Source organism: Podarcis vaucheri, assembly GCF_965113315.1.
Source record: "Podarcis vaucheri genome assembly, chromosome: 13".
NCBI lineage: Eukaryota > Metazoa > Chordata > Lepidosauria > Squamata > Lacertidae > Podarcis > Podarcis vaucheri.
This window is the reverse complement of record NC_138751.1, coordinates 14,914,202-14,930,170: the sequence shown is the minus strand read 5'-3', so window position 1 is coordinate 14,930,170 and position 15,969 is coordinate 14,914,202. Positions and strand designations below refer to the sequence as shown.

Below are 15,969 nucleotides of genomic sequence, written 5' to 3'. Positions count from 1 at the left end.
CTTTTACCTTTTTCTCCTTATGCCAGCAATTCCCAAACTTTGGTCTCCAGCTGTTTTTGGACTACAATTCCCACCATCCTTGACAACTAGCCTTGCCAGCTATGGATGTTTGGAATTGTAGTCCAACAACAGCCGGAGACCCAAGTTTGGAAACCCCTATTCTATGCCATCCAAGTGTTCATGGTGGTATACATGGCTCTCCTCTCTCTGTATTGCCTTCACAACAACTCTGTGAGGTAGGTTAGACTGAGAGATTTTTATGTATGTTGTTTTGTTGACTTAATCTTTGTTTTTTGTCATACCTTTCTATAATTCGTGCTAGTTAACCATTCTGCTTTCCAAAATAAATTAGAAGTTGGTGGGACATGACCTTGATCGCAGGAAGACCATAACCACACATTTCTTTAATAATAGAGATATCTTTTAAATGAATTTCATTGCTCAAAGTTAGGACATATGTGAGAGAGAACTTTATATTCATCTGGCTCTTTTTCTTCTTTCGTTTTCTTCTTTTCTTTTTCTTATTTTCTGTTTAGAATAGTTTCTTTTTATTTTATTGTGAAAAATCTGAATAAAACCTTATAGAAAAAAGACGTGTGACACGTGTGTGCGTATGTTTGTGTGTGTATATATTTCAAGAAAAGAATCCCTAATGGACCATACAAACATGCAAAGCATCAAGCGTAACATAAATCATCTGGCAGTGGACATACATGTTTAAACTCAGACTTCTGTATAATGTGAGAAGATTTTCTGTGTTCCTTTAAAATAGATATTCAGACCAGCAACCCTACTTACACACACACTAGATACTATTTTGTTGTTGTTGTTTAATCGTTTAGTCATCTCCGACTCTTCGTGACCCCATGAACCAGAGCACGCCAGGCACTTCTGTCTTACACTGCTTCCCACAGTTTGGTCAGACTCATGCTGGTACCACTGTCCAACCATCTCGTCCTCTGTCGTCCCCTTCTCCTTGTGCCCTCCATCTTTCCCAACATCAGGGTCTTTTCCAGGGAGTCTTCTCTTCACTTGAGGTGGCCAAAGTATTGGAGCCTCAGCTTCACGATCCAGTGAGCACTCAGGGCTGATTTCCTTAAGAATGGATAGGTTTGATCTTCTTGCAGTCCAGGGGACTCTCAAGAGTCTCCTCCTGCACCATGATTCAAAAGCATACTCTTTATATATATATAAAAACTATCTCTGCACAAGTGCGTGCCATCCTTCCATAAGGACCTAGATGTTGTGGGGGGTTGTGTGTGAGGAAATTGCTGTCACCAGAAAAATACAGCGGCCACAAAGTTTTAGTAGCTGATATCAGGGACTATCTATACAATCCTCTAGTAGCTGAGTCAACTGAATGGGGGGTGATGGGAGCTGAAACCCACCCTCACCCCTGTTTAGCTTTTCTCCCAGCCATAATAATCACAATCACAATTGTAACAACATCCCAGCCAGAGTGGGTGGCTTATAGCATATCTAAAAACAAGTCTGGAAATCCTGGAATTGAACCAGTGAGGCGGAAAACCTAAAGCAAAAGAGCATGGACAGCAAAGAGATTGAAATCTCAGTTCCCCCTTCAGCATCTTTTATTTTCATGGGGGGAAATGTATGTGTGTTTGTGTGTGTGTATACCTAGCTTGAATTTACAGAAGCTATTTTCACAATTGTGGCTTCTTTGCTATGTAGATTTGCCTGTCCCAGAATCCCTTCATGTAGCAAAGGATTCTGGGAAATGTTCCAGTGTAAACATTCCATTTTGAAGGAAGCTGGCCATTCTTGTTGGGTATCAACAATGCAAAGTGAGTCTGTGCCCTTGAGCAAAAGGTGCACTTCGTTCCCCTTTCATTTTAATATCAAACATATTGAACTAAGTACTCCGCCTAGATATGGACTAAGCTCCAGAAGGTAGATGTGTAGACATGTTATTTCTATGTGCCTAGTATAGTAAAACATTGGTTCTTTTCCTCCTGCATTCTGGGAATTATTTCTATCTTCTCTTTGCTTCTAAAACAGACTATAAGGCCTGTTTATAATCAATCACGCTTCTCTCCCTCTCTTTCACGCACAAGGCTAAAGGTCTGTGCCTGGCACAGATCTTTCTGTATAGCATTCCTTACATACCACACTTTTTCTCTTTTAGTTCACCTTTAGTTCACAATGATGTGTAAATCACAATGATGTGTTAATCCTCAATGTATAATTAATTGTGTGAGTTTATATAACAATCTAAACATTAGTAAACACCTTAGTCATAACATTATCAATCTTAGTCATAGGTGGATTAAGAGCTTATATGCCTGTCTAAATACAGCTCTAACATTCTGTCTTTCATGTGCCAAAGATCTATGGAGCTATGTAAGCCCGCCTTACATACAAATGAGCCAATAGGATTTCAGTTTCTTTGTCTTGTATTGAGCCAATCAGCCACTGGCACATTCGTGGCCATGCTTGTTGTAACTTTGAATAAAAGGAGATGCTGTGAGGCTAGAGGAAGAATCTCGCTCTCTCTCACTTTCATCTGGCACACACGCAAGCTCTCTGAAAGAAAACATCTCGTTGTCTGTCTTTATTCATCTCTACAAACCCCCAAAATCCACATAGATGCATTATCTGATGTTAATTATGTGTGCTTATTTTTTATTTAGGGTATTTGCTTTCCAACCCATTGTCAGAAACATGACTGTATAGTGGTCATAACCATAAATTAAGTCCACACTGGAGGGAATTCCAGGGAAATTGAAACATATTTATCCTATTGACATCTACTCAACATGTAAATTAAGTCCACACTGGAGAGAATTCCAGGGAAATTGAAACATATTTATCCTATCACTATCTACTCAACATATGGCAAGTGATTGAACTTTCATCCTTCCCCCTCCCTGCCCCAACCCCCAACTTCACCAAGATCTATATAAGAATCGAGGCAGCAGCTTCAGAGACAAACTTGCCCCTGCATAACGTGATATCCATCACCTCACAGGACGAAACTTGGGTAAGTTGGAGGCAATCACAAACTCACTTCTGATGCTATGGCTACTGATTTATATTTTGTTTTGGGGGCTCTCACTATCATTATACCCTATACCCACATATCTGTCCACATCCTTCTTCCAGCAAAGTCCCATTCAGTTCTCACAGGTAAGTGAGTATACATAAACTATGCGGTTATGTGGGTTGAGAAGTTGTGGAGAAGAAAGCAAGACTGTCCTGCATCCTTCCGAAATGGAGAGACTGCCTTGGAATATTTCCCAGAATCCTCTACCACATGCAAGACTGAGTCATAGCAGATGAGTCAATGTGGCAAGAATTCCATAAAACCAAAACTGTGGAAATCATTTGCATTATTCATTTTTAAAAATTGGGGCTTAGCGAGGTCTAGATTTCAGAAGAAAATGGGAAATGACTGAGGGGAGCTAAACTCCTCCCTGCTCTTTGCCTCCTCATGCTATTTAACTTCTCCCTCCTTGGCTCAACTGGAATATAAGTAACTGTGGTGATGGAGGGTGGGGAGCTTAAACTGGGGAGTGTTCTACTTCTTCTACTACACACATGCCCAGAAGAGTTAGTGGTCAGCACTAGGTGCACCTACACACTAATCTTACTTGACTCCATGATACTTCAACAATCGCCAACTTTAGGTTTTGGGTTCTCTCTTCTTTCTCTAATCTTCCCATTTATGATTTCAAGAACAGAAAATGCTGGTTTTCTTCTTCCTGCTATCACCACATTGGCAATAAGTAAGGATGTTTTTAATTTGCTGCACATTTCCTTCCACAAAAGGTCAACCAGAAGATGGGGGTTGTCACCTACCTTTGCCTTCTTGGTCTCCTGGTCTCCTATTCTTTCCACGGAGGTGAGTGTTTTAACAATTATCTGGGAGTTTCCCAGAAATCTTAATAGGGGCTCAGCATTGATGTAAACAAAAGTACTTGTTAGATTTCCAAGTGATGGTAACAGCTAAGGCTGTTGGAATAAATAATCAGGCAATAGAAACTGGTTCATTAGAATGAATAGGGAATTGCCCTACCAACCTCAGTCTGCCCTGAACCACTCCTCATATTCATATTGACAACCAGTCAGGGAGTGGCACTACCTGTCATTGCCTCTGGATCCACCTTCTGTTGGTCTCTCTCTGCCTTCTGTCTCACCAATTCAACTGTACACTAACCACCTCTGAAAGCCCAAAGGTTTAAATTACCTGTGCTTCCTCACTGGAATAAGCAAAAGTACAAGTAAAGTGAGATCTCACATTAAAAAGTCTTCTTACAACTTTTGTCCCACCCTCTTTTTCTTCCTTTACTCTTCTTTCCATACAGCAAGGGCCAGATCCTGTCCCAGGGGTTGGCTGAGAGCGCTGGGCAACTGCTATGCATATTTTGATAGCCCAAAGCCATGGTCCGAAGCTGAGGTAAGAAGTTGTTTCTCACCAGCCAAGCTGTAGCATAAGATATTGTTGTGGGTTGCGCATGAGATCTTTTTGAGGAGGGCTATGTATGTGAGTTGGCCTGAGACAATACCTGGCCAACATTTCAGATTGAGTTGCTCACCCAACATGTTCAAGGGATGTGTTTCCATGGGAGCCAAGAAGGCTTCATTAACAGTCAAGACTCCTCAAGGGTGGCAACTTAAATAAAATAAGGGGTGGAGCAGTGGCCAGGTAAACCCTGCTCTGCACAATCAATCACAAGACATGACACACACACACCCCATTGGAATGGCAATGCCCATCACCTTTGGGAACCCATCCCCTCAAATATTTTATTTATTTATTTTAAATCATTTTTTTATAACAGGCCAATCACATCACATTATCCAAATCACATTAATTCCAAATTATACAGCCAAATTTTAAATTTTGTTGGTGGTACCCATACATCCAGCTCCGAACGAGTCCAAACATCACTTGTATTGCTGCTTTAATTAAACAGTTCTATCCAGTTCAATCCAGATAGTCCTTTATTACTTTCTTCATCTTCTTGTTGTTATCATATATTCCTTTCTTTGCGATCTCTGATAATCTTCACAAGCAGATTAGAGACAGGCATCCTCTGTGTGGGTTTTGTACTCTCCAAAGATCATATCACTCAGGGACAGCCGCCATTCCATGCTTCCATAAAAAATTAATCTTTGGTCTGTCCTTTAATTTTCTCAGGCTTGCCGAGTATATCAGGAGGGCTCTGTCAGGTTAAAATCACATTGCAACCATACTTCTCATTCCAATGGTCCTGATTCTCCTCCCCCTGTCTTTCTTTCTCAGGCAAGCCTGTCTTAGCAAGACGCCATTTTAAGCTGCGTCATAAAATTTTCCACCGTTCTCGTTGTTTACCGATCATCTCTTTAATTATAATCCACTCCACACAGTTCTTGAATTCCTGCTTGTGGTTAGTAAAACGCAACGATCTTATTTCTTTCTGGGGTGGAGGGTTATTAATATCACATAATGCAAAGAAAAGAAAAGTTTTTTCCTCCACCCCCCCCCTCATTCCAAACATACAGTCTCTTAATGGTGGTTCCGAGCTAAAGCAACTCATGGATTCCAATGGTGGATTCCGAGCTAAAGCAAACCAGCACACACTGATTGGAACCGGTGTCAGGAAGAGCCGACCTCATAGAGGGCTCGTGCCAAGTGACCTGCACCCCCTTCTCTCGAATCCGGGGGTGCATTGTGGACACCGTTGGCAAGTCAGCCCCCCATCTCCTGGGGGGGGGGTAGGAAGACTGCATACTTCCCATAGCAGCCTCTTAATTACCTCGTATGGGTCAGAGAGATGTTATTGTCGGCCATCTTCCAATGCGCTCCCTGGTGGGGCCCCCCTCAAATATTTTATTGGGGGGCTAAAGGGACCTTGGCCCAAAAGAGTTGGATCCTGTGGTCAGGAGGGATGGCCTGGCCAGAATGTATTCACTCACCATTAGGAAGAAGCAAGTCATCTCTCTTACTGAAAAGAATAATGGTCTGCAGTGCCAAAATGGAATGTGGTAGGTTTGTTTGTTTGGTGATTATCGGTGTTGCAGCAGAGGTCAAGCTAATATGAATTCAACATTCCAAAGGAAATCCCTTCAGCTCAAAACTCTTTGCATACATTTAAATGCCTATTTTCCTTTCCTGAAACAATCTAAACATTCTGTATGCAAAGGCTTCTGAATTTGGAGTTGTGAGAAAACCAACTTTGGTCTCCCCCAAAGGACTTATTTCGTGAACCCTCAGCCTGATTTGTTTGCACAAACCTTACACAGAAGTTATGTGATATCCATTCTTCATTGAACACTCAGTCTGATTTGCCTGAGGAGAGATTAGTATTCATTCTTTCATTCATAAATTTTACAAGATTTATACACCCTTTGGTTTTATTAAAACCCAAAGTGACTTACAAAAAATAACAGTACAAAAACACTGTCAGTAACAAACAACATTCCAAAATATAGAATAAATTAAGAACTTTGACATTACACATGATTGTTCACAGTTGGATAACTCCAACTGGGTGGGATATCACTTTTGAATTTTTATTTTAGTATGTTACTGAGCACAATTCAAAGTTCCCCAAACAGCCTCAGTCCAGTATACCTGAAGAAGCATCTCCACCCCCATCGTTCAGCCCCGAGGGTCTTCTGGCAGTTCCCTCACTGTGAGAAGTGAGGTTACAGGGAACCAGGCAGAGGGCCTTCTCAGTGGTGGCGCCCGTCCTATGGAACACCCTCCCTTCAGATGTCAAGGAAATAAACAACTACCTGACTTTTAGAACATATCTGAAGGCAGCCCTGATTAGGGAAATTTCTAATGTCTGATGTTTTATTGTCTTTTTAATATTTTTAATATTTTTAATATTTTTAATATTTTTAATATTTTTAATATTTTTAATATTTTTAATATTTTTAATATTTTTAATATTTTTAATATTTTTAATATTTTTAATATTTTGTTGGAAGCCCCCCAGAGTGGCTTGGGAGGCCCGGCCAGATGGGCGGGATATAAATAAATTTTATTATTATTATGATTATTATTATTAAATTGTGAACCACTTTGGGCACCAATTTGTGGGAAAGTGACTTACAGTTAAGCGGATGGTGATAATGGTGGCAGAATTACTTTAGTGCCTTCTCTATTCTCAGATTGCATGCCAGAGCCATGGCCGTGGGACCCATCTGGCTTCTATACTCACAGAGCAAGAGACAGCCTTGGTGGCCAATCACATCTTCTCAAAGCAGAAGAGAAAAAATAATGTCTGGATTGGGCTCCATGATCCCGATCAGGTGAGTTCCCTTCAATTACTCTATTCCAGGTCATCATCACAGCACAGTGGCACCTTAGCAATGCCATCTCATCCTTATCTCAATCATCTCCTAGGCTGTATCCCATAATTATTTCTCCACTATTTTGCATAGGGGCCAGGCATGCTGGGTTCCACACCACATTAGGGGTTCCCACACATGGAACACGTTGCCGTTCCCTGCCAACCCCCCACAGTGAACATTTTGTGGGTGCCTTGGCACCCATGGCCCTGCACAGATGGTGCTTATGGTAGGGGCTTCTTCTCTAATGTCTCCATCATAGCTTGCAAGAGCTTCCTGCTGAGCAACCTTCTCTGAAGATCCTTGCACTGAGCTACAAACCTCCTTGGTCAAATGAGCTGTTCCTTCTCTTTCCTGCAGAACCGAGATTGGAAGTGGCTTGATGATTCAGTCTTTAATTACAACAACTGGAACAGATGGGAGCCAAACAACACTGGCGGCAAGGAATATTGTGTGGAGCTGAAACGTTGGACAGGTAGGGAAACTATTTGCATGCCTGAGAAAAAAGGCGTTTTCATCTTGAATTCTACATTACCCTCCAATTCCCTATAAATTTCCAACTTTTCTCAGGGTTGCATCTCACTAAATTGCACTGAAAATACAGGACATCTGTCAACCATCACTAATTAAAGTCTATTGATTTTAAGGGATCCAGTTATGAGTCATATTTAACCCTCAACCAGGTGTTCGCTTGTAGAAATATTTACAGATCAATTACTCTGGCTAGCAGTGGTCCATTCATTCAGCATTTAGCGTCACTGCCCAACACACCAGGAGGCTTCAGCTGTAGCTCATCTACATAGTTTAGTTGCATGTGTTTTATTGCATGCATACTCATTTGCATATTATATTCTGGAAACAGTGGTTTTCCAAGTGGGCCATGTCATATTATTTTCTACAGTATTTCTCTAAGACGTGGTTAAAGTCAGATAAAGAAACAAAATAAGGCGTCACTTTAAAAAAGACCCGATTTCAGCTGCAAATTTTGAATCAGGAGCACGCTTATGAGGTTGATGTCAGGCAACTGTCAGATGGGCAACCCACATGGGGTCGGTCATTTCTAGATCAGTCTATCCTGCCCAATCTAGGGTTACCATACGCCTGGATTTTCCCAGACATGTTCGGGAATCAGGGCCTGAAAATGGCATCTGGGCAGCAAAGCAGCAAAATGTCTGGGGAAACCTGGACATATGGCAACCAGGACTATTTTCAAAGGAAAATGTTTCAAACATGCTTTAAAAGCTGGAATTTTGGGGTGGAGGGTAGAAGGGAGATGTTTGGGGGGGAAGCTCAAAAAAAGAAAAAAGCTCAGGCCGGCCCTCACTTGTTCCTGGTGCACCTTGCAATTTCAGTTTGAGGCAAGGCTGAAAGTTAACTGGGCATGACCTGCGTGTGCATTTCCCCCGATGGATGGCATGTGCACAGAGCCAAGCGCCCCGGGCTCAGTGCAAGTCAGGAGGAAGCCCAGTTGGTGAGTGTCCCAAAGCCGCTTACCTTGAATAGGGGCCTGAACAGGGTTCAGGGAGGGAGGCGGTGCAAGGCCCAAGCAAAAAGAAAAGGAAAGAGCTCAACATGTTTGTCCGGATTTTTAGTATCTGAAATATACCCTAGTCAAATCCAATTCCTAACCCATACTCCAAACCACATCCATTTGGTTATGTAATAATGGGCAAGAAATAGTAACTTTTGTCATGTCTTGAATTTTAGGTTTTCGAGAGTGGAATGATGAACCTTGTCACCATTTGAATACCTATATCTGCAAACAAGAGATTTAAAGGAGACTGGAGTTCCCAACTCTGCCTGCTTAGTGGATGTGTCTCTGATCTCATTCCTTCCTCTGCCATCCCTCAAAGGGGAAAATACAGCTCTTCTTCATTTTCAAAATAACCTCCTCTATAGAGCTACCTCTTTGGTCTTCCCATTCGCTTGGAAGTTTCCTTGTTACTTCTGCAAAATATAATCCTAATAAACTCGCTTACGTGTATTCTCTTTTCACTGAATCCATCCTTATTGCTCCAGTTCCAATACCATATATCTGAAGACTGGGGAAGGGGCAATTCCTGCACTGGAGTTCCCAGGGAAAAGAAGCACATTGTACCTCTGGGGCTCCAGTCCAGCACTGTCGCCGATACCTGACAAGGCACTCAGGAGTGCCTTGTAGGTGAAACCTGTAGGTGAAACTTGTTATCCCAAACCTAAATTCTTTTCTCAGAGGTGCTCAGCAGAGCTGATACTAAAGATGGGATTTTGAGAGCTGGGGACAGGGGGAAATGTAAGGGGATCCCAGACTACCTGACCAGTGCCAAATCCTGGGATGCTAAACCAGACACCCCTGCCCCAATTGCTCACCTGTAGGCCCTTCTCTGTGCCAGACATGAGTGATTTTGTCTGGCTGGAATCTGTACTTGAGCACTGACTATGATTGTCTGGATGGTGGATAGAGAGATAGAAGTAAAGCAGCCTCTGATCTTTGCTTGGCTTGAAGGCAGTCTGTTGTGCAAAAGCAAGAGTCCCCATCATCATCATCACCACCATCATCATCAATTATTATTTATACCCCGTCCATCTGGCTGGGTTTCCCCAGCCACTCTGAGAGGCTCCCAACAGTATATTAAAAACAAGATAAAACATCAAACATTAAAAACTTCCCTAAACAGTGCTGCCTTCAGGTGTCTTCTAAAAGTCAGAGAGTTGTTTATTTCCTTGACATCTGATGGGAGGCCGTTCTGCAGAGAAGGCCCTCTGCCTGGTTCCCTGTAACTTTGCTTCTCACAGTGAGGGAACCACCAGAAGGCCCTTGGTGCTGGACCTCAGTGTCTGGGTTGGATGATGGGGGTGGTGCCGCTTCTTCAGGTATACTAAGCCAAGGCCGTTTGGGCTTTAAAGGTCAGCACCGACACTTTGAATTGTGCTTGGAAATGCACTGGAAGCCAATGTAGGTCTTTCAGGACTGGTGTTATATGGTCTCGGTGGCCACTCCCAGTCACTAGTCTAGCTGTCACATTCTGGATGAGTTGTAGTTTCCAGGTCACCTTCAAAGGCCCATGTAGCCCCATGTAGAGTGCACTGCAGTAGTCCAAGTAGAACTATTCCATCCTCTTTCCCTTCTGACCCCAGCAACCAATGGAATGTTCTACCCAGATGGTCATGTTAAGGAGAATTGATTAATGGTACATTGCAATGGGCAGTGCTTTTTTTCTTAAAAATGTTTAGGCGTACTCTCATTTCCCTACTCATATTGAAATATTGCCCCTCAATAATGGATGAGAGTTGATCCTTGAGGGATTGGAGAGGAGGTAATGATTCCAGAGATCTGTCCATCAATCACAGAAGGCACAGTTGGGAATGACAGTTGCTGTCTTAGAGTTTTTTCTTGCAGATGTAGCTGTTGAGTTGGTTGCAGTTTCTATCATTCCATTTCACAAAACTGTAAATGGTTTCTTTAAAAGAGAACAAATGACAGCATTAGGTCCAGAAGTTAGGAGGCACATGAAGAATAAATAGTCCAGATTAATTTTGCTTTCTGATCTGATCACAGCTTAACCATTTCTTATAAAAATGCTGTGGTGAGGAGTATACACGACTCAGATTTTAGCCTGGCAACCACTGTTTTCAGAATACAACATAAATGTGATGGTTGTTGTTGTTACAAATTGCATACCACCCTTCACCCAAATATCCCAGGGCAGTTGTCATGTACAATTTACTATCCAGATCGACAGCATTTCACACGAGGAATTCAAGCACATAACGGGAAGTGTAGGTTTTCACAAATAATCCACTTAAATTAATAAATGAACAAATGTAGGAGCATGTTCTTGCCCCCTCATCTAGGGTGAATGCAAGATAAGTGGTCAATTAAAAGGTCATTTGGAGAAACCCTAAGCTGGCAAAGGATCAAACACTGCCAAAGGATCAAACCTAAGCCGGCAAAGGATCAACCCTAAGCCGGAAACCCTAAGCAGGCAAAGGATCAAACACTGCCAAGCTGGCAAAGGATCAAAAACTGCCAATATCTACAGTTCATAGATGAGTTCTCTAGGGAGACAGCCAGAGCCATGAAATGTTTTGCAAACCCAGACTCAGATCTGTTTCAGAACTGCAGTCTATTCTACTTTCCCACACAAAGATTTCTTCCCTCTTCTCCTGGGGGAGGATTTGGCATAATTGTCACATTCTCAGCTCCCACGGAGACGCTTCACTGGAACATAAAGTGACCAACTCTCTTTTGTTAAGTCTGAGATGCTGGACAGGTATTGTTCCAGGGCAAGGATAGCCCTACTCAAAGAAATCTGATAGGAGCCCAAAAGATGTAAATTATAAACATTGGGAGAGAACTTTCTGTCAGCAAGATCTGTTTGACAGTGGAAAGTTGTGGCCTCTCTTTCCTTGGAGGTTTTTAAGCCAAGGTAGGACGGCCATCTATCATGGATGCTTTAGTTGAGATTTCTACATTGCAAGGGTTTGGACTAAATGACCCTTGAAATACCTTCCAATTCTATGATTCCATGATTCTATTACATCTTGGTTGAGGAGAAATATTTCTTGCCTCAGCATCTCTCCATGACAACTTGGTATCAAAATATCCATAGCAGTTGCTCTGGTTTTGCAGCCAACCATCAGGACAGGACAGGTCCTTGGCTCTAAGGAGAAAGGAACGAAGCAGTAAGAAGGTTGTTCTTTATGTGAAATCTCATTTTAGCTATACTGCTAAAAGGGTTGACTGCTTTGAGGAATCAAAGATAATTTTGAAACCAATGAATATTCATATGCATTTCTACAATGCAAAGTGGAACGTATTTTCCCCACGTTCCTAGTTGAAGGTGGTCACCACCTCTCTTCTGACATTGTGGCTGCTGTTTCATACTTAGAGGAACTGAAGTCAGATTTTTCACATATAAGGAAGCTCAGCCTTTGAGAAAATAAGTGCCTATCGGCACTCCTTAGATGCTAGAAGTCATGGTGATTTGTTCCATGAATATTTCCTCAAAATCATGAAGCAGTTGTCTTCATAGAGATGACTCAGCCAGCCATAGTCCATCATTTTGTCTCTAGAGTGTCCTAAGGAAACACTACAGAGGATGAGTGCATGTTGTGGAAGCTGAGCAATAGAGGCAGTACAGGATTCCTTTTGGTGTACCAACCTCCCCACTGTACCAAGGATTCCCTGCCTGAGCTGCTTCAGGTCATGGCAGATGTTCTCCTGGAGACACCTAGTTTGGTTGTTCTAGGGGATTTTAACATCCATGCTGACACGACCTTACAAGGGGCTGCTTGGGACTTTGTGGAAAACATGGCCTCCATGGGGCTTTCCCTGAATAAGTTTGGCCCAACTCATAGTCACGGTACTTGGCATATCTAAAAGCAAGCCTGGAAATCCTGGAACTGAACCAGGGAGAGGAAAAACCTAAAGCAAAAGAGCATGGACAGCAAAGAGATTGAAATCTCAGTTCCCCCTTCAGCATCTTTTATTTTCATGGGGGGAAAAGAACCTCACTAAGCTCCATTTTTAAATGTAGATATATACCGTATTTTTCGCTCTATAGGACACACTTTTCCCCCTCCAAAAATTAAGGGGAAATGTGTGTGCGTCCTCTAGAGCGAATGCAGGTTGTGCGGCTAAGCCCAAAGCCAGAACAGGGAGATGGAGCGCTGTAGAGCGCTCCGTCTCGCTCTTCTAGCTTGGGGTTAGCTGTGCAAAGCTATCCCTGAAGCCTTTGGAGCACAGCAGGACCTCGCGCTGCGCTCCAAAGGCTTCAGGGATCTTTGAGGCTGGCAGTGGTGGGAAAGAAAAGATCAGGTTGAAAGGAACCTGAAGCCTCCGGAGCCCAGAGGAAACTCCCCCCGCGCTCCAGAGGCTTTGGGTTGCCTTCACTGAAGCCTGGAGAGCGAGAGGGGTCAGTGTGCACTGACCCCTCTCACTCTCCAGGCTTCCAAGGTAGCCGCCTGAAGCCTCCCGCTGCGCTCTGGAGGCTTTGGGTGAATGCACCTTGAACGCACCTTGTTTTAGAGGGGGAGGACAAGGGGAAAAAAATATTTTCTCTGTTCTCCCCCTCCTATGATCCAGTGCATCCTATGGTCCGGTGCATCCTATAGAGTGAAAAATATGGTATATATACCTAGCTTGAATTTGCAGAAGCTATTTTTACAGTTGTGGCTTCTTTGCCACGTGGATTTGTCTGTCATGGAATCCCTTCATGTAACAGAGGATACTGGGAAATGTTCCAGTGTAAACACTCCATTTTGAAGGAAGCTGGCCATTCTTGTTGGGTATCAACAATGCAAAGTCTGTGCCCTTGAGCAGAACGTGCACTCTGTTCCCCTTTCATTTTAATATCAAACATATTGAACAAAGTACTCCGCCTAGATATGGACTAAGCTCCAGGTGTTAGATGCATTATCTGATATTAATTATGTGTGCTTATTTTTATTTATGGCATATAAATGTATTTTTCACCCTATAGGACGTGAAAAGAGGGTCTCTCTCTCCAGGCTTCAGGAAGCTCTGCGCAACCCTACGGAGCCCGGCGCGAAGCCGCACCGGCCTCCGGAGGGTCGCACAGAGCTACCTGCCTTCCTGGGCTCCGTTCTGGGGGCTGGGGGAGGGGGAAGCTTGGGCTTCCCCCACTCCCAGCCCCGCAAGCTCCCAGAGCTGCCTGTTCTGGGGGCTGGGGTCAGTGGAAGCTCAGGGGGGTAATTTTTTTCCTTTATTCCCCCCCCAAAAAAACTAGGTGTGTCCTATAGGGCGGTGCATCCTATGGGGCGAAAAATACAGTACATCCTTTCTTTCTTCATCTGTTCTCTATATATGTCTAAAAGGCTGAAATTCCTTTCTCCTTTCCCCTGTCTCTGACCTGACTAAGCTCCGTATACGAATTAAGGCAGCCAACTTGGGAGACAGAGTTGTAGAAAGAGGAATCCATCACTTCAACAGAACTGCACCTGGGTAAGCTGGAGTTAGGGTTGGGGTTGGGGAGAAATTCAGTTCAGTTTCCATTTAAAGGCAAACTTACTGAATTTGCAGTATCTGAAACAATATGACAGCCACCCTTTGAAATTTGTCTCTCTTTGAATTTTTCAACACAGTTGCTTCGGGCTGCAGGCTGCTGTCCGCAAGCCTTGGGAGCCCGGCGGGCACTCCCACCACGCTCCGAAGGCTTGCGGATAGCTTCCTGAAGCCTGGAAAGCGAGAGGATTCAGTGCACTCTCCAGGCTTCAGCGAAAGCCTGCATTCACTCCATAGGACACACACACATTTTCCCTTCATTTTTGGAGGGGAAAAGGTGCGTCCTATAGAGTGAAAAATGCAGTAACTTTGTTTCAATAGAGGCTTCCCACAAATGCTCCATATTCCATCACCACATTTCCTATAAGGAAATGTCCTATATAGGTGTATTTCCTGTAAGGTGTATAAGATGCCTTAAGAAATAGGCATCTCTTTAATGTTTTCCCCTTTTCTTTCTCTTCTTTTTCCTCCCAGAAAATTCTTGGACGCCACCATGCTGGTCTCTAGTTGCCTGCTGGTTCGTCTGGCCATCCTTCTCAGCATCCTCCTTGTGCAGTCCTGCGAAGGGCAGTCTTGGGAAGCTTTTCAAAACAAGCACATTGATTATCCCCAGACCCGAGCCTCCAACCCCAGTGCCTACTGCAACCTCATGATGGTGAAGAGGAATCTGAACCCAAGTAGATGCAAACCGAGGAATACTTTCATCAACCATGACAAGGAGTCTGTCCTACAAGTCTGTGGCAATGGTGGGAAGCATTGGCAAGGTAAATTCTATGACAGCAATGAGAACTTCCCCATGATTGACTGCAGCTACACTGATGATAAACCTCCTAAGGACTGCAAATACAAAGGCACAGAGACCTCCAAATGCATTCGTGTGACCTGCGAAAACAAGAAGCCCATTCACCTGGAGAAGGTGCTGTGATAGGCAGAAAACCACACAAGCCACATTCTGCCCATTGAAGCCAGAATGCTTCTTTGGCCATTTCTCCCTGCAACGTAACCACATCATTGAATTTCCCCAGTTTAACAGTCATTTGCCCGTTTCAGGGGACCCTGGGAGCTGTGGCTCTAAGGGCAATGACGCCAGGCTTCTAACTATGCATTCTGTTGCTTTCTCTCAATGGCTATTCTCTCAATAAAGTTCATTCTATCAAAAGCAAAATGTGTGTCTCTGTGCCTACGTTCTGCCTATGAAGAGCTCAGAAGCTCTTTACGAGTGAAAGCAGGACATCAGAGAAGCTTGTTCTTTTCAGAGTGAATTAGGTAAATCTTTAACGAACTCCTGCATAACAAAACACTTTTTTCCCCACAAGAACCGGAATATTCAAAATTATGAACATAATAGACACTGTCTGTGATCAGATATTCTTTTTTTAAAAATAGTTTTTTGTTCTGGGTTGGGGGTTGGGGGGTAGTTTTCATCAGGAAATTGGCTCATGTTCCTGTTGGGAGTAATGCACAAGGCTTGCAATATGCTACCTGAACACAGATAACACCCAAGAGTGTGAAAGAGACAAAAAGGAGAATGCATGGTCCAATTAGTGTCACCCCTCCAAAAATAGGTTCTTACTCAGTCCCCCTATAAAGGCTCACACTACAAAGGGTGGGAGGATGGGTGTCTCAAAGAAAAGAGGGGAGAGTGTGGGGTGGAAGAAGCTTAA

General features: G+C 43.3%; 2 protein-coding genes and 1 pseudogene across 3 annotated transcripts in view; all 3 read left to right on the top strand.

Annotated features, from left to right (window-relative positions):
• The window catches only part of LOC309517133 (uncharacterized protein), a 114,747-nt gene that overhangs the window by 61,254 nt on the left and 37,524 nt on the right, over positions 1 to 15,969 (top strand). The window lies entirely within an intron of this gene.
• On the top strand, positions 2,891 to 9,283 carry LOC309517159 (C-type lectin-like). The gene is made up of 6 exons (XM_082196254.1): positions 2,891 to 2,998; positions 3,787 to 3,859; positions 4,323 to 4,414; positions 7,120 to 7,260; positions 7,660 to 7,774; positions 9,007 to 9,283. Exons 2-6 carry the CDS (start codon positions 3,799 to 3,801, stop codon positions 9,072 to 9,074), a joined length of 477 nt encoding a protein of 158 aa, XP_082052380.1. The 5' UTR covers positions 2,891 to 2,998; positions 3,787 to 3,798; the 3' UTR covers positions 9,075 to 9,283.
• On the top strand, positions 14,751 to 15,470 carry LOC309515953 (ribonuclease pancreatic pseudogene; annotated as a pseudogene). The gene has a single exon. The product of its transcript is annotated as a ribonuclease pancreatic pseudogene (transcript).

Excerpts from the sequence above, each read along its gene's own strand:
- LOC309517159 (XM_082196254.1), top strand. The coding sequence starts at position 3,799 with ATGGGGGTTGTCACCTACCTTTGCCTTCTTGGTCTCCTGGTCTCCTAT. Across the intron at positions 3,860-4,322 it reads CTCCTATTCTTTCCACGGAG|CAAGGGCCAGATCCTGTCCC; the intron begins GTGAGTGTTTTA and ends CTTTCCATACAG. Across the intron at positions 7,775-9,006 it reads GGAGCTGAAACGTTGGACAG|GTTTTCGAGAGTGGAATGAT; the intron begins GTAGGGAAACTA and ends CTTGAATTTTAG.